Source organism: Aulonocara stuartgranti (assembly GCF_965226115.1).
Source record: "Aulonocara stuartgranti genome assembly, chromosome: 18".
Taxonomy (NCBI): domain Eukaryota; kingdom Metazoa; phylum Chordata; class Actinopteri; order Cichliformes; family Cichlidae; genus Aulonocara; species Aulonocara stuartgranti.
The window spans coordinates 6639628-6666594 of NC_138954.1; the positions used below are offsets into that span (position 1 = coordinate 6639628).

General features: G+C 40.2%; 1 protein-coding gene across 9 annotated transcripts in view; it reads left to right on the top strand.

Annotated features, from left to right (window-relative positions):
* The window catches only part of LOC309693204 (ATP-dependent 6-phosphofructokinase, platelet type-like), a 38923-nt gene extending 13875 nt beyond the window's left edge, over nucleotides 1-25048 (top strand). For 2 of the 9 annotated variants that reach the window (XM_082512222.1, XM_082512221.1), the window contains exons 11-24: nucleotides 8849-8913; nucleotides 9253-9322; nucleotides 9539-9574; nucleotides 11155-11301; nucleotides 13340-13410; nucleotides 15138-15225; nucleotides 16640-16792; nucleotides 18678-18830; nucleotides 20843-21007; nucleotides 22292-22353; nucleotides 22982-23093; nucleotides 23409-23508; nucleotides 23613-23718; nucleotides 24036-25048. In XM_082512222.1, the coding sequence (XP_082368348.1) occupies nucleotides 8849-8913; nucleotides 9253-9322; nucleotides 9539-9574; nucleotides 11155-11301; nucleotides 13340-13410; nucleotides 15138-15225; nucleotides 16640-16792; nucleotides 18678-18830; nucleotides 20843-21007; nucleotides 22292-22353; nucleotides 22982-23093; nucleotides 23409-23508; nucleotides 23613-23718; nucleotides 24036-24192 (1485 nt within the window). In that variant the 3' untranslated portion in view covers nucleotides 24193-25048. The remainder of the gene's footprint in view (nucleotides 1-8848; nucleotides 8914-9252; nucleotides 9323-9538; nucleotides 9575-11154; nucleotides 11302-13339; nucleotides 13411-15137; nucleotides 15226-16639; nucleotides 16793-18677; nucleotides 18831-20842; nucleotides 21008-22291; nucleotides 22354-22981; nucleotides 23094-23408; nucleotides 23509-23612; nucleotides 23719-24035) is intronic. The other 7 variants (XM_082512229.1, XM_082512228.1, XM_082512227.1 and 4 more) reach the window with 5 other exon arrangements.
* Nucleotides 25049-26967: the final 1919 nt, after the last annotated feature.

Genomic DNA, 26967 nt, shown 5'->3' on the forward strand with positions numbered 1-26967 from the left:
AGATTTTGGTGTAGCAGGAACCTTGAACAAGGTTTTCCCCTTGTTCAAGGTTCTGTGCTGTGGATTCTGTGCTTAGTAAACTTGAGGGTTTCATTTCCTGGTGGTAGTAACACATTTTCAGTTGACCAAAGCACTTTGTTTGGATGACTACAATAAAGCTGGTCAAAAACTAAGATTTTTGTGTAGCAGGAACCTTCAACAAAGTTCTCCCCTTTAAATTAGCGACTCTGGTGGGACTCGAACCCCCAACCTTTGAATTGCGTCTGATGGGATCCACTAGAAGTTGAACGCGCTATCCATTGCACCACAGAGCCTACAAATTCTGGCCTCGATGACCCAGAATGTGGCGTAGAATTCACGTAGGTGATGTGAACGTCCCTAGAAACCCCATTCTGAGTACCTACTGTAGATGCGCATTTGTGTGCAACCTGAATCTTCTCTGCTTTGCAAAGAATTCAAGGGAAATAAAAACCCTCTTGAGTTAGTGATTCTGGTGGAACGCAAACCTAGAAAATTACATCAACAGCAAACTCAACTGTATTTAAATGACAGCCATATGCTACTACAAGTAGTGTGGGTTCTGAGCTTTGTAAACTTGAGGCTTTCATTTCCTGGTGGTAGTAACAGATTTTCAGTTGACCAAAGCACTTTGTTTAGATGACTACAATCAAGCTGGTCAGAAACTAAGATTTTTGTGTAGCAGGAACCTTCAATAAAGTTCTCCCCTTTAAATTAGCGACTCTGGTGGGACTCTAACCCACAACCTTTGAATTGCCTCTGATGGGATCCACTAGAAGTCCAACGCGCTATCCATTGCGCCACAGAGCCTACAAATTCAGGTCTTGATGACCCAGAATGTGGCGTAGAATTCACGTAGGTGATGTGAACGTCCCTAGAAACCCCATTCTGAGTACCTACTGTAGATGCGCATTTGTGTGCAACCTGAATCTTCTCTGCTTTGCAAAGAATTCAAGGGAAATAAAAACCCTCTTGAGTTAGTGATTCTGGTGGAACGCAAACCTAGAAAATTACATCAACAGCAAACTCAACTGTATTTAAATGACAGCCATATGCTACTACAAGTAGTGTGGATTCTGTGCTTTGTAAACTTGAGGCTTTCATTTCCTGGTGGTAGTAACAGATTTTCAGTTGACCAAAGCACTTTGTTTAGATGACTACAGTCGAGATGGTCAAAAACTTAGATTTTTGTGTAGCAGGAACCTTCAATAAAGTTCTCCCCTTTAAATTTGCAACTCTGGTGGGACTTGAACCCACAACCTTTGAATTGCATCTGAAAGGATCCACTAGAAGTCCAACACGCTATCCATTGCGCCACAGAGCCTACAAATTCTGGCCTCGATGACCCAGAATGTGGCGTAGAATTCACGTAGGTGATGTGAACGTCCCTAGAAACCCCATTCTGAGTACCTACTGTTCAGATGCGCATTTGTGTGCAACCTGAATCTTCTCTGCTTTGCAAAGAATTCAAGGGAAATAAAAACCCTCTTGAGTTAGTGATTCTGGTGGAACGCAAACCTAGAAAATTACATCAACAGCAAACTCAACTGTATTTAAATGACAGCCATATGCTACTACAAGTAGTGTGGATTCTGTGCTTTGTAAACTTGAGGCTTTCATTTCCTGGTGGTAGTAACAGATTTTCAGTTGACCAAAGGACTTTGTTTAGATGACTACAATCGAGATGGTCAAAAACTTAGATTTTTGTGTAGCAGGAACCTTCAATAAAGTTCTCCCCTTTAAATTTGCGACTCTGGAGGGACTTGAACCCACAACCTTTGAATTGCACCTGAAAGGATCCACTAGAAGTCTAGCGCGCTATCCATTGTGCCACAGAGCCTACAAATCCTTATCTTTATTACCCAGAATGTGGCGTAGAATTCACGTAGGTGATGTGAACGTCCCTAGAAACCCCATTCTGAGTACCTACTGTTCAGATGCGCATTTGTGTGCAACCTGAATCTTCTCTGCTTTGCAAAGAATTCAAGGGAAATAAAAACCCTCTTGAGTTAGTGATTCTGGTGGAACGCAAACCTAGAAAATTACATCAACAGCAAACTCAACTGTATAATTAGATGACAGCCATATGCTACTACAAGTAGTGTGGATTCTGAGCTTTGTAAACTTGAGGCTTTCATTTCCTGGTGGTAGTAACAGATTTTCAGTTGACCAAAGGACTTTGTTTAGATGACTACAATCGAGCTGGTCAGAAACTAAGATTTTTGTGTAGCAGGAACCTTCAATAAAGTTCTCCCCTTTAAATTAGCGACTCTGGTGGGACTCGAACCCGCAACCTTTGAATTGCCTCTGATGGGATCCACTAGAAGTCCAACGCGCTATCCATTGCGCCACAGAGCCTACAAATTCAGGTCTTGATGACCCAGAATGTGGCGTAGAATTCACGTAGGTGATGTGAACGTCCCTAGAAACCCCATTCTGAGTACCTACTGTAGATGCGCATTTGTGTGCAACCTGAATCTTCTCTGCTTTGCAAAGAATTCAAGGGAAATAAAAACCCTCTTGAGTTAGTGATTCTGGTGGAACGCAAACCTAGAAAATTACATCAACAGCAAACTCAACTGTATTTAAATGACAGCCATATGCTACTACAAGTAGTGTGGATTCTGTGCTTTGTAAACTTGAGGCTTTCATTTCCTGGTGGTAGTAACAGATTTTCAGTTGACCAAAGCACTTTGTTTAGATGACTACAATCGAGATGGTCAAAAACTTAGATTTTTGTGTAGCAGGAACCTTCAATAAAGTTCTCCCCTTTAAATTTGCGACTCTGGAGGGACTTGAACCCACAACCTTTGAATTGCACCTGAAAGGATCCACTAGAAGTCCAGCGCGCTATCCATTGTGCCACAGAGCCTACAAATCCTTATCTTTATTACCCAGAATGTGGCGTAGAATTCACGTAGGTGATGTGAACGTCCCTAGAAACCCCATTCTGAGTACCTACTGTTCAGATGCGCATTTGTGTGCAACCTGAATCTTCTCTGCTTTGCAAAGAATTCAAGGGAAATAAAAACCCTCTTGAGTTAGTGATTCTGGTGGAACGCAAACCTAGAAAATTACATCAACAGCAAACTCAACTGTATAATTAGATGACAGCCATATGCTACTACAAGTAGTGTGGATTCTGTGCTTTGTAAACTTGAGGCTTTCATTTCCTGGTGGTAGTAACAGATTTTCAGTTGACCAAAGCACTTTGTTTAGATGACTACAATCGAGCTGGGGCCCGTTCTTCGTACCTCGCTAAGTAGGTTAGCCGGATTAGATTGTTGACGATTTCGCGTGATCCTGGATCAGTCGGTTCCCCGAAGCTCATCCGGGACTTGCTGTCATAGCAACAGAGCCGTAAGCGTAAACCTGCTCGGGAGCAGGTTTACTTTATGTAAACAGGATTAGATCGCGGCCACGCAGGTATGTCCGCTTCATTTATACGAAAGCAACAGCGATAAATAAATAACATCAATGTAACTGAAGATAATGCAGCACTTGATCCTTTTATTGATGTCACACAGATACATACAGGTCATTTCCTAAAAAAGGGAAATGTACTATTAACATCCTATTACATGTATGTGATTATTACAGATGTAATTCATATTTCAGAGTAGTAATTGTAAATTACTTCGTGTAATCAAGATGAGAGACCACGGCTATAAAAGCCAAGGTGGATTTGGGAAGCCTGTCGCAGCCATGTCCTGTCCGTTTACGCGAGCAACCCATTGCGGAAGGTGCAAGATTGATAAGGAGAGTCCTCAGAATTCAGCATATATTGCGGGACAGACAGGATCCTTTAGCTCAGCGCGACAGTGTGCTCATTGAGAGATATCGATTTTCCCGTGAGGGTATTATTTACTTAACCAACTTGTTGACGAGGGGGTGCAGGACCACCACCTGTCTTTTTTTGCTCTGCCCTTTTCTTGGTTGCTGTTATAAACAAACAAACAGATTATTTCAGGGTCTCTTTCCAAGAGACGAAAAGCAATATAAGTGATAAATATTACCATTCTGTAGAATATTCTTATATTTCACTTTTACTTGTTCCCATGTTCTAGTGGGTCCTGTTGTGGCTCTAATGTGAAAGAGGATATAATATAACAATATAATATAATGTAATATAATATTGGATAATATAGTGTGATATGATAAATCTACCCTACCGCCTACTGGTGTTGGCCAGAGGGGCCGATGGCGCGATATGGCAGCCTCGCTTCTGTCAGTCTGCCCCAGGGCAGCTGTGGCTACAACCGTAGCTGCCTCCACCAGTGTGTGAATGTGAGAGTGAATGAATAGTGGCATTGTAAAGCGCTTTGGCTGCCTTGAAAAGCGCTATATAAATCCAATATATTATTATTATTATTATTAAATTACTTACGAGTTTAATTTGTCAGCAACTTTCTGCCAGCCCTCTCTCCTTGCTTTTGCAGCCTTTGCAGTGTTCCCTTGCGTTCTGATTAAACTCTGAAACTCCTGAAATCCCTCACTCAGGAGTTCTTGCTCTGCTGCCGAAAGATACCGAGCCGAGCGCGCTCCTTCGACATTTTCGCCGACCAATCAGAGGGTTGCCGATCAATGTTTCTACTATCGATGCGTAGCCCCTTTTACGACACCCAGTGATGTCACATTACTGCGTCCAGCTGTAGTAATCGTCAACAGCAGGTGTGTTCGGGGAACCGGATTAGCGAGCTCACGGTTAGCGCGATGATTTGATCTTGGATGTGTCATTTGATCTTGGATGTAGTAAGCGACGTACGAAGAACGGGCCCCTGGTCAGAAACTAAGATTTTTGTGTAGCAGGAACCTTCAATAAAGTTCTCCCTTTAAAATAGCGACTCTGGTGGCACTTGAACCCACAATCTTTGAATTGCATCTGAAAGGATCCACTAGAAGTCCAACGCGCTATCCATTGCGCCACAGAGCCTACAAATTCTGGCCTTGATCACCCAGAATGTGGCGTAGAATTCACGTAGGTGATGTGAACGTCCCTAGAAACCCCATTCTGAGTACCTACTGTTCAGATGCGCAATTGTGTGCAACCTGAATCTTCTCTGCTTTGCAAAGAATTCAAGGGAAATAAAAACCCTCTTGAGTTAGTGATTCTGGTGGAACGCAAACCTAGAAAATTACATCAACAGCAAACTCAACTGTATTTAAATGACAGCCAAATGCTACTACAAGTAGTGTGGATTCTGTGCTTTGTAAACTTGAGGCTTTCATTTCCTGGGGCCCGTTCTTCGTACCTCGCTAAGTAGGTTAGCCGGATTAGATTGTTGACGATTTCGCGTGATCCTGGATCAGTCGGTTCCCCGAAGCTCATCCGGGACTTGCTGTCATAGCAACAGAGCCGTAAACGTAAACCTGCTCGGGAGCAGGTTTACTTTATGTAAACAGGATTAGATCGCGGCCACGCAGGTATGCCCGCGTCATTCATACGAAAGCAACAGCGATATTCCACCACTGTTTCACCATAAATAAATAACATCAATGTAACTAAAGACAATGCAGCACCTGATCCATTTATTGATTTCACACAGATACATACAGGTCATTTCCTAAAAAAGGGAAATGTACTATTAACATTCTATTACATGTATGTGATTATTACAGATTTAATTCATATTTCAGAGTAGCAATTGTAAATTACTTCGTGTAATCAAGATGAGAGACCACGGCTATAAAAGCGAAGGTGGATTTGGGAAGTCTGTCGCAGCCATGTCCTGTCCGTATACGCGAGCAACCCATTGCGGAAGGTGCAAGATTGATAAGGAGAGTCCTCAGAATTCAGCGTATATTGCGGGACAGACAGGATCCTTTAGCTCAGCGCGACAGTGTGCTCATAGAGAGATATCGATTTTCCCGTGAGGGTATTATTCACTTAACCAACTTGTTGACGAGGGGGTGCAGGACCACCACCTGTCTTTTTTTCCTCTGCCCTTTTCTTGGTTGCTGTTATAAACAAACAGATTATTCCAGGGTCTCTTTCCAAGAGACTAAAAGCAATATAAGTGATAAATATTACCATTCTGTAGGATATTCTTATATTTCACTTTTACCTGTTCCCATGTTCTAGTGGGTCCTGTCGTGGCTCTAATGTGAAAGAGGATAAAATATAACATATTATAATATAATGTAATATAATATTGGATAATATAGTGTAATATAATAAATCTACCCTACCACCTACTGGTGTTGGCCAGAGGGGCCGATGGCGCGATATGGCAGCCTGGCTTCTGTCAGTCTGCCCCAGGGCAGCTGTGGCTACAACTGTAGCTGCCTCCACCAGTGTATGAATGTGAGAGTGACTGAATAGTGGCATTGTAAAGCGCTTTGGGTGCCTTGAAAAGCGCTATATCAATCCACTCCATTATTATTGTTATTATTAAATTACTTACGAGTTTAATTTGTCAGCAACTTCCTGCCAGCCCTCGCTCCTTGCTTTTGCAGCCTTTGCAGTGTTCCCTTGCGTTCTGATTAAACTCTGAAACTCCTGAAATCCCTCACTCAAGAGTTCTTGCTCTGCTGCCGAAAAATACCGAGCCGAGCGCGCTCCGTCGACATTTTCGCCGACCAATCAGAGGGTTGCCGATCAATGTTTCTACTATCGATGCGTAGCCCCTTTTACGACACCCAGTGATGTCACATTACTGCGTCCAGCTGTAGTAATCGTCAACAGCAGGTGTGTTCGGGGAACCGGATTAGCGAGCTCACAGTTAGCGCGATGATTTGATCTTGGATGTTTCATTTGATCTTGGATGTAGTAAGCGACGTACGAAGAACGGGCCCCTGGTGGTAGTAACAGATTTTCAGTTGACCAAAGCACTTTGTTTAGATGACTACAATCGAGATGGTCAGATACTAAGATTTTTGTGTAGCAGGAACCTTCAATAAAGTTCTCCCCTTTAAATTAGTGACTCTGGTGGGACTCGAACCCACAACCTTTGAATTGCATCTGATGGGATCCACTAGAAGTCCAACGCGCTATCCATTGCGCCACAGAGCCTACAAATTCAGGTCTTTATTACCCAGAATGTGGCGTAGAATTCACGTAGGTGATGTGAACGTCCCTAGAAACCCCATTCTGAGTACCTACTGTTCAGATGCGCAATTGTGTGCAACCTGAATCTTCTCTGCTTTGCAAAGAATTCAAGGGAAATAAAAACCCTCTTGAGTTAGTGATTCTGGTGGAATGCAAACCTAGAAAATTACATCAACAGCAAACTCAACTGTATTTAAATGACAGCCAAATGCTACTACAAGTAGTGTGGATTCTGTGCTTTGTAAACTTGAGGCTTTCATTTCCTGGTGGTAGTAACAGATTTTCAGTTGACCAAAGCACTTTGTTTGGATGACTACAATAAAGCTGGTCAAAAACTAAGATTTTTGTGTAGCAGGAACCTTCAATAAAGTTCTCCCCTTTAAATTAGCGACCCTGGTGGGACTTGAACCCACAACCTTTTAATTTTATGTGATGGGAACCACTAGAACAGTATCTGATTTTTCAGGGAGAAAATCTGAAACAACATTAAATTTTATAATAGAGAAACTGGAATAAAATCCAATTCTAAAACGGAACATGAAACAATGATATATTAGACTTTTTTTACCGCTTTGTAAAATGTAAAACATTAAAGAGCTGTATCAAATTTCTGGCTAGTCACTTTTCTGTGAGTTCTTCTTTATCTCACAATATGCTATTCAGTTAGACAGTCCATCATAAAAAACAAAAAACTTAAATAAAGACAACTAATCTGATAGAATCCACAGTCAGCCTACAACATTAACAAAGCAGATAAAATTAAGAGATTAAACAGGCCTGTGTATGTTCTCAGTCAATGGTAGTCGGGAGAGTTTGAATAAGAAGATAAAAGATCTCTTCAGGTTTGTGAAAATGTAAACACATTTTTCTACTTCAGTTATAAAACACCTGGCACAGAGGTAATTTCAACCCCCACTCCCACCTCAAGGTACCACAATAGTTCACATGATGGTGGGGGTGGGGCAGGGTCTTACAGAGGTTTTACCTATTTAAGGAAATTGGGCCTCACCTTTTTCACACCTTGGCTCTATTATTCTATACTGCAGATTATGTAACAACCCACATGAACAATAATGGGTCTACAACCGTCAGGTTCTCCTCAAAAGGGACAGCCCCCAGTAGGGGTTTGTTACCTAAGTCTCTCTACCAGTTGTTTCAGAACTGAAAAAGTCTCTTGGATGAAAGGTGAAATGTCTTCACAAACCTCAACAAACCTTGACATTTAGCATTTACCAGCTTAATGCAAGAAGATATAAAATAATTTGAAAACATTTATTTTCTGGGTGAATTGCTGGGTTGCACACTGTGAAGCTCCACAGAAGAAACAAAGCAGTTTACAAATCAAACAGTGAAAGATAAATTTTTATTCAAAAGAAAAATATGAACTTGATTCCTGGAAAAAAAAATAAAGATGTGAAGATTAATTTTAAAAATGACCTAAAATAACTACAAAAGCTTGAGAGTCTCTTTAAGCAACAAAGGTTGCTATTACGTTTGCCTCAAAAACTATATAGTTGACAAAATTGTTTATTCATTGATTTTTTACATTTTTATTCTTGCAAAGAAAGAGGTCTTAAAATAAACGTACTAAAGGGATGTAGCTGGTATTCAAGAAGAGATAAAATATGGACTGGCTTTCATGCCGTGAGACTGGAGCAACTATAGTGCTTGGATCACAGGTGCTTTGAGTTTCCCATAACTCCAGACACTATTTACATGCAATACAGTTAGCAGGCAGCACTGCCTCACCAGAAAAAAATGCCCTGTTTTTTTTGTCATCAGACTCAAGAAGTACAGAAGGCCATGGATGAGAAGAAATTTGATGAGGCGGTCAGACTGCGTGGCAGGTATTTGTAAAATTCCACTACGCTGACATGATTAAACACCTGTAGGATTTGTTATGTTTATATATAACCAATCGACATATTGGAAGATTAAAAAATACATAAAGTGCTTAAATGTTGCTCATGCCAGGAGCACTGGTTCGAATGTTGCACATGATGTCTGACACTATACACAGCACAGAAGTTGTGTATAGTACGTTTTGCGGTTTGACAGCATCCCACTTCCTGCTTATCTGTGTTAACATTGATCTCTTAATTACTCTAAATGTTTGCCCTGCTGCATTTACAGACCAGAATTCATATTGGATTTTCCACATTGTTTAACTTTTTTTCCATCTGCAGGAGCTTCGAAAACAATCTGAGCACTTACCGACTCCTCTCATTTCGGAAGGCAGATTCTGAACTTCCAAATGTAAGTATTATCACTCTCAAATATTAACAGCTAAAATAATTTAATTAAACCAGTAAAATAATAATTACCATGTTTATTCTCCAAATGTGTCTTTCCACCAGCTGCTCTGAGAATTGTACATTAGCATAAGGTATTTCCTGGTCAGGTGTATTGTGGGTGCTGCAGTCTTTTTGTGACACTAACACAGTCTGTCTTTCTATAACTGTCCATCCTGAGGGAGAGGAGGAGGCGGGGGATGAAGAGCAGATTGATGTATGTGATGAGTGAAAATGGGGCAGCTGAGCAGGCTTTTGATCAGCGTCTGAAGCTTCTGCAGGTGTAGGTCATACAAGGAGCTGCTTTGCAGTTAGTTTGACCATCTTATTCCCTTTGGCTTCTAATAATCTTCCCAATGCTGAGATAAATATGTGTGGATTTTAGTTTCTTACCAAGTCTAGAACTAATATCCACTTTATTTTAGTTGTTGTAAAATGGTGCCACAAAAGGACAGCGTCAGTGCTCTTCACCTGTCGTTCTGTCTGCCTTTGCTTATTTCCTCATGGCTCTGCTTGGATGCTTGGAATTAGAAATGTAGACATGCAAAGAGGTGCATTAGCGCTGCAGTGCAGGACTCCGACCAGCCCTGCTGTCAGGGATAATGGCAATGAGGGTGTGATCTGCTTCAAATCGCTCTGAAGTAGTCTCCTTTATAGATGTGTTTTCGCTGACTCTCAACTCAAACTGGACAGGCTCCAAGCTCTTTGTTTTATTCAAAGATGGTTAGTGGTTGTTAAACGTAAAGCTTTCATCTGTTGAATATTTGTTTTTTATAATCTTCTTTTTTATCTCAGCATGCCTATGTTCTCCAACTGTTTAGTGCTGTCTGTATGCAGCAGCCAAAGATTTTTCAATCTTTGAAAAATGATGAAGAAATTGTATTTGATTAAACAGAAAGTAAACATAATCTGATAAGGCTTCAAAAACCAAGGTTTGATTCTTGGCAGTTTTTGATGCTGGTATAGTTTCTGCAGACACATTTCTGTCTGACCTTACCGGGCGTTGTAGTTTGATTCCACTTGTGCTTGCTAGACTTCAAAAACAAAGCAAACTGTGTGAGATTTGGTATTAAGCATTTATTGAGAGAGAGTTGGAAGCCTGTCCGTTTTGAGGTACTTCACGTCATATTTATATGTGCCATTAACCCAATTGAAAACAAGAACATTACGGGCTCAGTCTATTATTGGAGCACAGCATAATGCATTCTGTGTTGTTGGGTGTATCCATATTGCATTTTGCAATGTGGACCACATGAACCCGAGTTTGACTTTGTAATAAGATCCCCTCTAAAGTTGGCCAAATGATTCAAGACTGAATGGCAAGAAAACTGCTAAAAAATTTTGGGAAAATATTCATTTGACTGTTGATATTTTCAGTGGCTGTCATGACAAAGTAGCTACTACTTCACTGCGTCTTTTAGCAGCATGTGGCTCATGCATGAAAGGCTATCACTGCCTGCTGCTGTGTGAGGCAGAGTCTCTCCTGATGACAGATGAAGCCGTGATTATGGCTCCATGACGTCCAAACTGAACCATTTCAGTCCAGTTTTTGTCCAGTTTGCCTCATGTCATGGAATTAATGGCATGACTGCATTGCCGGTAAAAGCTGCTCATAGATATATTCTGTGTTCGTACACTAAATATAGGAGTTGGGCCTAAAGTATGAATATGGTTTAAAATTTGAAAAAGCTTAAGGGTGCTACCACATATCACAGTACCATGGGGTTCTGCTTCCCCTACTGTAAGGTTAGTACTGAGTGTTACATGAGTGTGATTGGTGCTGTGTATCACCCACAGAGCTCCTTTAATGTGGCAGTAATGAACGTCGGTGCTCCAGCAGCAGGTATGAATGCTGCTGTTCGTTCTGCTGTCAGAGTGGGAATCACCGAAGGCCACAAAATGTTTGCTGTAAACGATGGCTTCGAGGGATTCTACAAAGGACAGGTGAGATTCAATGTACATAATTGTCATTCAGACAACTATGTACAAATATAGAGTTCCACGGATATCTGTTATTGGGCTTTCTCTTCATACCGTATGTTATTGAAAAACCGAATATAAGTTACAATTTCTATTCTGATGACACACTATTGTACCTTTCATTAGACATGAGATAAAATCCTGATTTTGAAGGATTAGATTGGTTGAAAAGTGAAGCTGGGGTCCCTGACTAATAACCCCACTAAGTATCACAGTGATTGAAAAAGAAATCCTAAAAAAACAGTAATAGTCTGGCAGCTGGGGCGCCAAAATAATATCAGAAAATAACAGAAAATAACTTTCCCATGAAAATACGGTTATTTTCAGTAATGACAATACAGTTTGTTGCCCTAATTTCACATGGGATTTTGCCTTTTTCACGTGCCTTTAAACATTAAATTAGGAACAATTTAATGTGATTAAACAATGAAATTACCTATAAACAAGGTCAATGAATGTGGCAAAATGAATCATAATACTTAAATGTACAGAAATATACAGTTATTGTTGGTTTAAATAATAACAGACTGCATTCATGCAGTGCTTTATGAGACCCTCAAAGCACTTTACAATTCCACTTTATAATTCCTCTCTGGCCATCACCAGTAGGTGGTAGGTGAAGTGTCTTGCCCAAGGACACAACAACCAAGAGTGTCCAAGCCGGGGCTCAAACCAGCAACCTCCTGATTACAAGACAAACTGCCAACTCTTGAGCCACGATCGCCCTAAATAACAATAATAATAATTATTTGATTTTTATTTATTTGAACATTTCAATCTTTCAAATAATGAACAAATATTTGTGAAAATATGATGCATTAGTGAATGTATTTTAACAATCTAAATATGCATATGTACAGACAAATACATTCAAAAAGGAAGAAAATTATGTTTTATTACATTTACAGTGATTTTATGTTAATTTACATTTGAAATGTAAAATCACAGTCTATTTAGGTGAATTTAATATTCTAGAAGAACAGTACAAAACTGTAAAATACACAGTAAAATAGTTTTATATTACAATTTTTTTTACAGTGCATCTTACAAAAATGCAAATGTCATGAAAGTCTTTATTGTTTATAATTTAATTTAAAAAAAAGTAAACATCTATATTCATTACATGTTAATTATTTCAAGACTTCAATCCAGTAGTTCAAATTATTAGAACATTTCCTAAGTTCAATCAAAAGCAAGAATTGACATACAGAAATGTCTAAATTCTGAAAACTATGGTTGTACTCTCAGTGGTTGGTTGGGGCTCTTTTATCGTGAACTGCTGCGTCAGTGTGGCATGGGGGTGGCAACGCTGAGGTGTTTTTGAAGCCCAGGTTGCTTTGATAGATTCTCTGTAGGGTTCAAGCCAGAAGAGTTCACTGAAAAGTCAAGCTGAGTAATAACATTGTCAGCAAATCATTTGATAGTTTGGATACAATGGGCAGGTACTTTGTAAAAACAGTGGATCAATCATCACCAACACTTGCTGACAACATGACACATCACAGACTACAGAAACTCCACACTGGACTTCAAATAACTTTGATTCAGTGCCTTTCAACTCAGCCTTAATATTTTAAGATCTTAATTTCCAAATGAAATGAAAAATGTGCTTACAGAGAGTAATATGAACCACTGAGCAACAGCCTGGTCCTTTTTTTCTCCTCATCCTAGGTAAGCTGCCTCCGATGTTGTCATCAGGACAGTCGTATTTCCTTTCCTTGGGAAGTGGGCTGGGGCTGGTGTTTCATGATGTTCTTGACTTGTACTTGACATTGTAGTTCCTCTCAATGCTGTGCTGGTGCTGTGCGCGGATGCATTTAAAAAGCAGAAACTCTATCTCTGATGTTTTTGATAATTCAGACACTGACACAATAATTTTCAAGGGAGTGTTTATCTGGTAGATTGCTTTTTGTAATAGTCCCAGTGAGATCTGTGAACCTTTTCTGCCATGCATTAATTTGTTTTGTTGCGATACAAATGAGCTGCCTTTCTCTTTTATCAGATTAAGGAGATCAAATGGGGAGATGTTGGTGGTTGGACTGGCCAGGGTGGGTCACTGCTAGGGACAAAAAGGTAATCTGCTGCTTTATTATATACCTGTTATTATAAGCCTACATCATTTTTAAGTTTCCTCTTGATGAGGAAGGTTAAAAACGAGGTTAAGGTTGGCACTGACCCATTTTTAGGTTTTTATGCATAAAGGTGCCATTTAAACTTGTTTATTGCATCAAGGCTTTCTGACTTTGTCAGGAACCTCTATTTAAACAAACATGAAAACAAAATTAGAAAATGTTCTGGTGGAAATTATGACCATTGTATTGTTACAGTTGGTTTCAACTCTGTTATAATATAACATCTTAAAACAATAATTAGAGCCAAAACTGAAATCGTAAACATACTGTGAGCTCACTAACACTGTCAGAGAGAAGTTAGGGGCTTCTTCACCTTTTTGCCTCCTTCCCGGAGTAAAAAGAAAGTGGTAACATCTCTTGGATTGGAGTACCTCCTGCCTTACATGGCAGGCCAACTGCTGCAAATGTCATCAAAATGACTCTGTGAGTTCCAGGTTTGCGTGACAAGAATAAGTGACAACTTGATGGGTTTCTGCCATTTTCACCAAAGAAACACATTGTTGCTGTGACAAACTTTGAAGCAAGAAAACTCCATGGCTACATTTAGGATGATATTTACATGGAATACCTGGAAGCCTATACTGGTGTTCTACTTGCTGGAGTGTACAGATCCAGCAATGAGACCACTGATGGTATGTGGGAAGCATCGACAGGCAGGCATATTTTCCAGGCAAAAATGTCACTCAGACCTTTTGAATGATATCAAGAGTCCTCAGATTTTACAACAGATAGATCGATAGATCCTAGAGCAAACCTGACACGCATGCTCCCATTAGGGATGTCTGGGAGAGATGGGTGGAGCTCTTTCCATCAATGTTCAACACAAAAGGTAAATGGCCTGTATTTATATAGCGCTTTACTAGTCCCTAAGGACCCCAAAGCGCTTTACATATCCAGTCATCCACACACACATTCACACACTGGTGATGGCAAGCTACATTGTAGCCACAGCCACCCTGGGGCGCACTGACAGAGGCGAGGCTGCCGGACACTGGCGCCACCGGGCCCTCTGACCACCACCAGTAGGCAACGGGTGAAGTGTCTTGCCCAAGGACACAACGACCGAGACTGTCCAAGCCGGGGCTCGAACCGGCAACCTTCCAATTACAAGGCGAACTCCCAACTCTTGAGCCACAATCGCCCCAAAGGCAGAGGTGAGAGTAAATGAACATCTGGGCAGCCTTGGATGCAAAAAGCAGCATCACGGGCTGTGTAATTCTGTGCATCGAATTGATAGAATTACACAGGAATGTTATTATAGTTAATAATATTGACATAAAAAATAAATGAAACCGATTTATTTCAGAGATATGTTACGTTACATTGCTACAAGTTTTTTTTAATCTCTTGAGTTTAATTTGCTATAGTTTCGGAATGAAAATGAGAGGTGTGCTGCAAAAAGAAAGAGCCTGAGGGCCACAGGAAAAATATTAAAACCCATCTTTTCATGGATAAGGAAGCCTAACAAGATTACAAACAATTTGAATGATAAACCACTGTTTTGAGGGAACTTTTTGGTTGATTTAAGACACAAAACTATCCATTAACATAAAAGATAATAACAGAAAGCTAACACAAGAGGAAGGTTAAATGCTTTAACATTAAATGTACATGATAAAGTGTTATCCCCTTTGCCTTTTTAATGACTAATCATTTTTTATGTGTCAGAACTCTTCCAGGAAAACATCTGGATAAGATCGCTGAGCAGATGAGGATTCATAACATCAATGCTCTGCTTGTGGTCGGAGGGTTTGAGGTATGTACAACCTTTCCTGGTTATTGCAAATTAAAGCATTTTCTTTGTAATCACATTTTATCAATATTGTATCTCTGACCATTTTTTATCATTTAGAAAAATACAATGAGTAAAAAAATCTTAAATTCAGCTATTGTTTCATTAAAAAAAGCTACTGATATTGTAAAAGCAGAGTTATTGTGTAATGTAAAATGGCTAACCTTATTGTATCAGCATCATCAAGCACCGTCTCCCACCAGCATTTTACGATTGCCATGTGTTGTATTGCTCAGCATTTTCTGGTCCATTTGTTTCTCACCAATTTACCCAATTTGACATTTTAAATTTGCAAAACACATTTTCTATATTAATATTTTTTCAAAATATAATGAAGACATATTTAAATTTTTAAGGCTCTCTCCCTGTCTGTCCATGTGTCAGTATGAACTGTTGGCCAAGCTGCAAAGCCAGCATGTATATAGATAGATTTAATGACATTGAAATGGATGTTTATGGTATTTTGATGCTTTTCAAGCTCTTTGTCCAATCGAGAGATTAAATGAAACCAGCATAAAACTTTTATTTTAACAAAGAACTTTAACAATTCAACCATGCCATTTAAAAGAAAAGGTTTTTGACTTTGGTAGCTTGGCCAAAAATGAACGTTGTCTCTGTCTTTGTCCTTTTATGTGAGGAGCTGCAACATTGACTTCCTGTGTGTGTCTCACTGCCCGTCATGATTGGCCTGGCTCTCTCCCCTTGGCTTCTCCTAACAGTACATTCCTCACAGACGTTTCTTCATCCCATCACTGAATTTTCATTTCATACTCCATTTCTTGAGCTCCATCTCTCATCAGCAGATCCCTCCCACCTCAAAGCCGCCTCCTCCTTCACGCCCACCACAAGTTAACTTATGATTCCTAAAGCAAACATGTTCAGATTATTAGTTTGCATGTATCATAGTTATGATTGGCTAAAATTTTAGCTTTAATCAATATATAACAATAGAAGTAAAAGTTAATGTTATCTTAAGCCACTTTTAGTAATGCAGTGATTCTTTTTTACAGTAGTACCTAGCTCCTGCTGTAGCTGATGAAAAAGTTGGTGAATAAAGTGAAACATTTGATTTCCATTCGACAAAATCAAAGCTGTGCAATGCTCAGCGTTTGGTGCTAGCCCATGAATCAATTAGTGGACTATACTCCATTTTATAGTAGATAATATCTTCTTCTCGAGTGTAGTATGGATTTTGGACACACCTTTGCTATCTCCAGTAAGTTCCCAGCTCTTCCTGTCATGTTTTTTCCCTCAAAACTCACCTGTGTCCTCTTGTCCACTGCACCTTCAAAGTCCTGGGGATTAGAGCTCTTCACTTTTCCCCCACTTGTGTGTACATACTCAATGACCACTAAGACGCTGGCTCTCACTACTGCAGGCCTACGTGGGATTACTGGAACTCGCTGCTGCACGGGACAAATATGAGGAGTTCTGTGTGCCCATGGTTATGGTCCCGGCCACCGTCTCCAATAATATACCCGGTTCAGACCTCAGCATTGGTTCAGACACTGCTCTGAATGCCATTACTGACGTAAGTGTGGCTGGGCTAGAGAGAATGTATGTGTGTGTGTTTCTAGACTTAACACACATGCAGACTTAACACATCTCAGAGTTCGGGATTTGCTGATTGCCAGCTCGCATCCTTGCATTAACAAGCAGTAGGTCAGATTTAGTTCACACGTCAAGACAGTTTAGATCTTTTTACAGGATCCATTTGTTTTCTAGTTTAAATTCAGAAATTGAAAATATATTATTGTTATTGTTTCTTATTTAGTATAAATTGTCAAAAATTGGTTCTTAATCTTGTGCATGGGCTTAGAGCTGCCATTAATTGAACTTTGGCAGTTTAGGAGTAGTGACAAAAAAGCCAGATTAAAAAACAAATATTTGAAATTCTGACCTGCTCATTGGTTCCCTCTGAAATGAAATCAGCTGTGCCTGGGTAAGATTTTTAACTTCAAGTTTTCACTTTGAAGTGCCGTAGTTTCACTAACTGAAACTCAGGTCACATGACAGAGACATTTTAAGAAGCACTCAGTGCTAGTGCTCTGTAATGTTTTGTGTAAACACTGGCCTCCCGCTTAACAACCAAACTTGTGTTTTTGCAGAACTAAATGGAAAGTACAGGCTTACTGCTTTCACATAAACACAACCGTAAGATAATAGAAACAAGACCTTACAGTTAGGACAGGCAACGCATACTATGCCAAATAACTCAGCTCAGTTTAGCTGATGCAGACATTAGACTGTTAATAATCAGCATGAAGTACAGTAGAAAACACTTGCTGCTGGATGCGGGCTGGTCAGCAGAGGTCCCAGGTAAGTGTTAGGGCATGCAGTGGTGTGTTGTGGCATGCTCTTGGTGCGTGACCCTGGCGTGTTCATGCGGTCTTCTTTGTGTTTTGTAAAAGGCAGATAACTAGACAGCAGGAAGGTTCAGTCTAACGGGAACACTGTTTGCGTTTGGGAAGTAAGTTTGTTTGCTGCATAACTGATTGTGGTCTACATCGTAGTTCCTATTGTTCTTATCTGAGAAAGCCTTTCTTGTCTTCAGACAAAACAAAAAAACCAAATAGAAATAAAAAAAACGTCCTCTTTGCTTCTTGAACATAAAAGGAAACGTTGCCCGACTGCCTCTGGAGTCTCACCTCGTCGCGTCGACACCGTTACATGTCAACCACGATGCAACCCCTCTTCCTCATTCCATTTACTCTCAGCCAATGAGAAGCCAAAGTCCCCCCAACTCCTGGAGAGAGCCAGCCAGTTGCACACACTACAGGACACACACACAAACACACATGCACACACACGCAGAGCTGCATATTCATGGTCTCATTGGAGTTAAAGTTACTTCTTTGTCTTGTATCCTTCCTTTTAAAATGCTAACCCTAAAGGTTGCAGCAGGTTATAATTTCAAACAATTTGGGGTTTGTAAATATTGTACAGTGTATAGTAGACCATCTTTAAAGAATTATATGTCATGTCAAATTAAAACTATTCAGAATTTCATGGTAACAAGCTTTTCCTGTCAGGATGAGAAGGAACACCTTAGTGATTTCATGCTGATGATTGTCTGTGCAGTAATGGGTTTATCTTTACATCACAGACACTCCTTTCCAACATTAAAACCTGACAGATCAGACAAATATGGGCTGGGCTGTTTATGTTTTAAAAAGCTGCTAGTATGAAACAGAAAAGTGCATTCAATGGTGTTTTATAAAGTATCCATCCATCCACAGGGATATTGCAACTTGGCATTTGATTAACAAACAGCTTTAGCTATCATGATAATGAAGGATACAAGACAAGGGAGTCACTGGGCACCATGAAGCAGCCACTAAAGGGCACACTGGCATTTTTAGATGTGTAGTCTTCCCCCTAGTGGTCTAACTCCATATTACGGCTACCGTCATCAGGCCTTTGAGTCCATTCTGCAGCTGTATGTGGCCCGGGCTGACTACGAGGAGTTTTGCATCCCGATGTGCATATTGCCTGCCACCATTAGTAACAATGTGCCTGGCACTGACCTCAGTCTTGGAGCTGATACATCCCTCAACGCCATTGTGGAGGTAAGGGCCCAGCAAACGAGATGAGGGGAGATATTAAGAGCTACAGATATGCTGAAGTGTTACCGTTAATAAAAATTGGGTTTAAAAGTGTCAAAACTGTTGTTGTTCACACAAATCCTAAAATAAAGACCGCTCGATCAGCACAACAGCAGATGTTGCTTATGTGCCTCGTGCATTAATATTGGTTTGTTGTATTTGAAATATGACGATTTTATTATCTTCCGTTACCATCCAGGAGGATGTAGAGAATGTACTTTATTATTTATTCATTATGTACAAAAACAAGGCAAAGAGGGCAAAGAAAGTACAGCAAAGACTTGGTTAACTGGATCCAGTCCTGCAAGGTGCAGTCATTTGAACTATGCACTCCAATTCATCTACTAAAACTTTAAGAGAGGAATGAGTAAACAGAAGTAAAACCCGAGTGTCAGTGAGTACGATGCATGTCAGTGACTGTTCCTGTGTTTTACTGACTGTGTTGATTATTTCTGGCCTCTTGTGCATTTGGTACCAGATGGGTGAAGCCAACTAACAAGACTTTAAAATAAGAGTGTTTTTGAGAAGGTAAATAGGAAAGGACACCTCATCTGGAAGCCTGAAATCATCTGATTAGACTAAAGGGACACACAGGTTGACTCTGATGGTAAATTTACCAGTTCTTTACAGTCTCCTTTGTTCTTTATTTATTCTTGGGAAGAAAAAAACCCTCTCAGGCTAAAAGTCCACACTAATGCGCATCGTTTTTTCTCCGTTTTGGCCTCCCGTCCACACTGAGAAGGCGTTTTCGCTGATGGAAAACGCAGCGGTTTGAAAACGCTCTCGAAAATGCATACATTTGGAAAGGGTGCTTTGGCGTTGCAGTATGGACAGCAAAAACGCATGTTAGTCATATGATGCAGTCATGTGACCAATTAAACTAAGATAGCGGAGGGCATTATACAGCAGTTGTTTTGTTTGCTCTGAATTTTTAAAGATTAATATCAGTTTGTACCTGCTCCAGATAGATTTTCTTCAAATTCTTTAACTCTCACTTGCTTTTTCAACTTTGTACTTTTGTGTTACTCGCAGCAACAACTCCACTTCATTGTTAGTCCATTTAAAAAACTCGGTGCTTTTCCTCAACATTCGACGTTTCAAAGAGCCGAAAAGTACATAAGCGGCAGAAATGAGGCAGGTCGAATCTTCTTGCGTTTCACGCATGCACAGTACTGGGACGTAAGCGTTTTCGGCCGTTTCAATGTGGACGCAGAACTCTGTGAAAACGACTGAAAACGCTAGTGTGGACGCAGAGCGTTGTCAGACGAAAACACCGTTTTCAAATCTGTCCGGGCTAGTGTGGATGTAGCCTCAGTCCGCGACCGTCTACATCAGGGGTGTCATAATCATTTGCATACCGTCTAGTTTCACCTGAACTGGGCGAGGCCTGAAATAAAATCACAGCAGAGTAACTCTTTTGCTGCAAATGTTCTGTACATCCTGAAAATATTTGCATTTAATAAATCCTCCACTTACAAAACTGATGATAAGATGTCTGAAGAAATAAGCACGTTTTTAGCCTCATGCCCTGGTCTAGTCGACTGCCACGTTAAACAATCAGATAAATTAGTTTCAGTGTGGTATGACAGGCTGTAAAATAAATGACTGGACTGAGTTACTGAGTCAATCTGTGCATCTCTAAGGACACTCAGCTATTTTATGTACTTTAAAGTAGAGCTGATGCAGGTATCTTTTCTTTTCTTTTTAATTTTATTTTACAAAGTGATGACATATATGACATATTTTGGGACTAATAAAGGTATATCAAATCAAATCAAATCATATTTACCAGTTTTCACCCACAATCAAAAAGCTCAGATGTTTTCTCACAAATCCTTCTTATATTATCAGGATAAATAAAATATTCCTGTCAGCTCTACTTGTGTGTACAGTGTGTTTTGCATTTGCATGCTCTCTGCGTGAACATATTTTTCTTGTTTAATGATTGTATACTGTTTTATGTGTGTGTGAATCAGACATGTGATCGCATCAAACAGTCAGCTAGCGGCACCAAGCGGCGAGTGTTCATCATTGAGACAATGGGGGGCTACTGTGGCTACCTGGCCACCGTGGGTGGTCTGGCTGCAGGCGCCGACACTGTCTACATCTACGAGGAGCCATTTGACATCCGTGACCTTCAGGTTAGAGAGAAAAAGTCTGTATCCAACAGAAAATGCCTTATTTTCATGTCTCCTCTCATCATCAGAAAATACCAAGACCTTTTACTCTCTCGATGACTCTTATAGCCATGATTCCTGTCAAGTCCTTTTTGAGTTCCATTTAATTTATTTTTTGTATGTTTCATGACTGGATTTTATTGGTAACACCATTTATGAGGGCAACAGCATAAACATTCAGGATTCAAACTGCTCCTAATCCTCCGTTTAACATGGCTTTTTTATTTTTGGGCTCTGTATGATGTCAATAAGAACAGAAATTCCTAATATGGTCATCTCAGCCACACAACTGAGCCCCACCCACGTAATGTTCAAGCTTTCTGTCTACGACAGGCAGCCAGTTAGAAGAAAGTTGGCTAAAAATGGCTTGTTTTGAAAAGTCAGGGCATCCGTCCACTTTCTTCTGTTGCAGGGCTAACACAGACTTCCAGCCAACCCTGCACTGGATTATGAATCAAGAGTTCAGAATAAGCAACATAGAGCTGGAAATGAGCCTAATACCTTTCACTACATTGCACATTTCCATCCTTAGCAGTAGTGGAGCAGACTGATCGCAGTGCAGTGCAGAAGCTTCCGTTAGTCAATCAGTGCCTCTGCCTGGATGTTTCAGGGCTGTGCAGGTGACCCAGATTATAGCAGTGCACATGAAGCAACTTATTAATAACCTCTGAGCTGCATCAGTCATTCAATGACAGACAGATCTCATCAACACAGATCAGGTCAGGGAGATTAGAGACGTCAGGACTATTATTGTTTACAATGTTCCTGTTACATACACTTTTAATATTAATTGTCTTTTTATTTATTTTGTCTGTGTATGTTTTACTTAATTTTAATCTAACAATGTTGAGTTCTTTATGCTCTGTAAATTTTGTCAAACTAATTTTCTTTTTAAAAAGTCTGGGCGCAGTGCACAATTTCGTTTTTTAGAAGTCTGCCTTTGCATATGAACTATAACTAGTACGTGTCACAAAGAATTTCAACCATAAAAATGCATGAATAGGTAATAAAACAAACAAACACTTTTTCAGTGATCACAATGAGAAGCAGTAAAAAGCGCATGTGTGTGGTGTCGTAAACCTGCATTTCTGTTGCATTAACCCTCTTGGGCTCACCAGCTGGGTAAAAGACAAGATATGGCGCCCCATGGTGGTGTAAATGTTACCTGCAGCTCTTCACTCTGCAATGAGAGACTGAAGAGTGAGAGTTGCTCTTGCAGGTTTAATGTGAGAGACTCTGTGTTTTCAGGCCAACGTGGAGCATCTGACAGAGAAGATGAAGACGAGCATCCAGAGGGGACTGGTGCTCAGGTGAGGCTAAACACCTTCATTCTTTAAAGTTACATTTAGATGCATTACCTTACACAAGCCTGTGGGATTTATTGTACGGACCTGTGCGTACGTCTGCGATGAACAAAAAATGCAAAATGCTCTATTTTTAAATGTCATCTGCAGTGCGTTATTTGTAAATAAGTGTTTCTCAATTATGTATATAAAACCATTTTGGCAAATAAAAGATTTTTGATTAACCTTACACTTTATTTCATGTCCTCTATTGAGGTTATTTTAGTCCACTGCACCACCATGCTGTTGGAAATTGCTCCCAGCAGGACCGAGGTCTGTGGAAATAGGACAAACGTTGTATTTTGAACCGAGTGCAGGTGACATTGTGTGCCTGCATAATTTCATTATTTTAAGATGCCCTCAAACATAGTGGTGCATCACAGCATCTCTATGCATGCGTGCAGTGAAAAGCAGAGCCTGGATGAAGGGTATATGAACGCTGGTGTGTGGAGACTTAGCAGCCTGGTGACTCTGTGTCCTCTGTTAGTTGATAAATGGGTTCAGGCATTGTTTAGACCATCTTCTTTTAAGGGAGCACTTGTTATTTGGTGAAGCGATCCCTTAACCGGCCTGTTGCCCTTGTGCTGTGTTTTAGAAATGAGAACTGCAACGAGAACTTCACCACAGATTTCATCTACCAGCTTTACTCTGAGGAAGGGCGAGGAGTGTTCGACTGCAGGAAGAACATCCTCGGTCACATGCAGCAGGTTGGCCACGTGCACAAATGAATGAACGCGATGCTGTGCTTGATATGTTTATCAGCAATGATGACAATCTGTGATGCAAGGAGCCAAATCCACAAAATATCTGCTATCCTTTATCCATCCATCCTGTCTATCTGGGAGATATTGCAGACATTACTGTGTAGAGTTATGTTGCTAAACTAGTGATTGTAAGTGATCAAAATTAAGAGTTATAGTGTAACAGAAAAGTGCACTTAACATTATTTTAGATACTAGACTTGTGATATTTTATATGTAATGCCCTTATTTTGAATAAATATGACTTTTTTTCCATGTCAGGGAGGAGCTCCATCTCCCTTTGACAGAAACTTTGGTACCAAAATTGCAGCCAAAGCCATGCAGTGGATCACCCGGACACTCAAGGAGTCCTACAAAGGAGGCAAGCACATAAATGTGACACTTGATTCCAGCGAGGATGCAGAACATTTAGGTGTGAAATTGCTTTGCCTCAGTTACAAAAGCTGATGCTTCTCTTCGTTGCAGGGAGAGTGTTTGCGAACTCGGAGGACACCGCATGCCTGCTGGGGATGCGTCGCAGATCTCTGGTCTTTCAGCCTGTGGCGCAGCTCCGGGACGAGACAGACTTTGTGTAAGAAGATTGTTTAATATCTGTAGCAGTGCAGCTCACAACCCTGAGTAAGTAAGCTCACAAGCTGAGCTTACTTACTGTGTGAGAGGAAAAATGTTTTAGAGGACCATTTGCAGATCTTTAACATAGTTAAAAACAAAAGGTAGTGCTAATGCATCTGAACCAGATTATTAAGAACAAACCTGGAAAATATTCTGACCCAATTCCCTTAAAATTCTCTGAAGCAGCGGTCCCAGGCTTTTTGTTTTAATCTTGCTTTTAAGATCTCTGTGGTTAAGAAATAGTGTAGAGAACATTCGTCTATTCTCTACTTTCAGTCACAGGATCCCTAAGGAGCAGTGGTGGCTGAAGCTCCGTCCTCTAATGAAAATCCTGGCCAAGTATAAGACAAGCTATGACGTGTCCGACTCCGGGCAGCTGGAACACGTGACGCGGGTCCGACCCAAAGACAGCAACACCTCAACGGCCATCTGAACCGCCTCACTTCCACACGCAGAGCTTCACTTCAACAGGACAACAGCTTCACAAAACAGTGACGGCTACTCACTCACTGACTGATCAGCTGCTGACTGACTGCAAATACGTTAAGGTAGATTATAAAAGATAGGTTATTTTAAAAGCTCTATTGAATGGTAAAGTCACGGCACTTTTCAGAAGGGATTCTATATTATGGGTCATGGGATTTGAGATTTTATTAAGTAGTGTGAACTTCCTAGCAGCGCTAATATTTTATTTTATAGATCCCTAAAAGTATTATATAAGTAAACACACATATATGGACCCTGTTCATTATGTACTGTATAAGTATTTAGATTTTATCTCCTAAAGAGTAGCTATATCTAATTTTATTACTTGAAGATATGTAGCTGAGCAAATGTTGTGTAAACACAGCTTGGCTGAAATCCGGCTTTTGTCACCTTTACCTTGTACTGCACTTTGAGCCCCATATTTAATACGACCCCCTAAAGCTGCTTATACAGAGAGAATATATTTCACGAGGATCACATGCTTTCAGCATGTTGGCCAGGTTGATTATAAAATGTTGAAACTTGAAGGATGTTTTTCTTCTGGGGGTTTTGGGACGAGCTGGTTGTGTGTCCTGTCACCTGCTAATTGTGTGTTTGTTGTGTTGTTGCCTTTGCTTTTTGTATCCACCCTGGGCGTTGTGTCTGGCATCTTGTAGTGGTTATCTGTAAGTAGGGTCCAATTGGCTGTTGCTGTAGCTCCTCAGTGAGACGGAGAGTGTCTGAGACTACGCAACATTTATGTGCTGGCAGTGTGACGTGTTCTTTCACAGAGTAATAAAGCATTTATTGTGTTGAAACTCTAACTGTTTTGTGTTATTGTATCTCACTTTTATGTGGCTGGCTCTTTGTATTTGTTTGATGGGAGGAGCCTGAGATGTTGATTGTTGGATTGAGTCATAAATTAAACCGTAATGTTGTGTAACTTCACACAGGCACCAGTATAACTTCTATCCATTCATTTAGACAGGGGCTTCAAAATATCTGCAGCCATCTTGGTAAAGCAGTAACTAGCAGAACCATGAGATTTACTTAGGTTCAAGTACTCTGGCAGGAAGTAATTCTGTAAAAAACAGTAAATTACCAGGACAATGGGGACACTGATTGTGGAACGAGACCATACATCCATTCGCTTCCGCTTATCCTTTTCAGGGTCGCGGGGGGTGCTGGAGCCTATCCCAGCTGTCATGGGGCGAGAGACAGGGTACACCCTGGACAGGTCGCCAGTCTGTCGCAGGGCTAACACACAACGACAGACAACCATTCACACTCACATTCACACCTAGTGGCAATTTGGATTTTCCAATTAACCTATCCCCACAAGCTGCATGTCTTTGGACGGTGGGAGGAAGCCGGAGTACCCGGAGGGACCCCACGCATACACGGGGAGAACATGCAAACTCCACACAGAAAGACCCCGGCCTGATGGTGGAATTGAACGCAGAACCTTCTTGCTGTGCGGCAACAGTGCTAGCCACTAGGGCTGCTCGATTATGGCAAAAATGATAATCACGATTATTTTCACTGAAATTGAGATCACGATTATTTGACGATATTTATTTAACCCTTTAAGACCTACCATAGAACCAAGTCCGCCAGAGCTTATATTATTTTTTTTGTACATGCTGTAGTGCCATTTGTGGGAGCATTTCAAGTTGCTATACATCAATACAACTGTTATAGCCCATATTTTAATAATATGTATGCATTAAGAACATTAATTGCAAACAAGTGCAATAAACTACAAAAAAAATTGAAAATCGTTTTTGTTTTGTTTACATATATTTCTACTTGGAGAAATTTAAGAGGTTTATCCCTCAAAACTTTAAATACAAAAAAGTTGCAAAAAATTGTTTACAACAACAGGGAATTTATTTTGAGTGTCTTCATAGTTTTATTTTGGAGATACAGCAATTTTTATATACTGCAGGAAAAACAAAAAAAACAATCCTATGATGCAAATTTGCAAAGAAAACAGCATGTGCATCAAAATAAACTATTTCCAGCTGTGCAATTCGAGTTCTAAGCATCCCAGCAACTATTCAGAAAAGTATAGAGTCAAACATGACTTATAAAAACACTAGTATAAGTATAGTATAGTTTTTTACTTAAGGCCTACAAGTAAAAAACTACATTTTCCGCAAAAATGACATCACTTCCGGTTTCGGGCAGGAAATGCGATAGTTCAAGTTGACCTCTTTTTCAAAGTGGGAAGTGTTAGGAACAGCTGATGGATCGGCAAAGCGTGTTTCTGGAATATTATGTTTTTGTTCCTGCAAGCGCTTTTTATGCAATTTTTGCAAAGCTTTATGTGGAACGAAACCGTGACCGAGGACAAGCTGATGGCATCAGATGTAAGTACAACTCCTCCGGTTTCATATGCAAAACAAATTATTGCGCTAGCTTACACGGTTCAGGTTCTACAGGGATTTAAAAATAGTTACGCAAAACGGAGCGTGCTGCTCTGACCGGCTTTAAAGGGTTAACAATAACAATGTATTGAATAATGACTTTAAAAAATAATATAAAATAGTGTGCAAATACTGATAACAGTGCAAATGTTTGCAATATAAGAAATAAATGAAAAATGTAAACATCTATGTTTAGTCAACTTTGCAGTGTTGCTCTGTGGTGCAGCTACTACATCGTAGCAAAGTTTACACACTGTCTACTTGATCCACGTCTAACTCCGCCAACCCATAATGTTTCCACACCACTGAAGTTT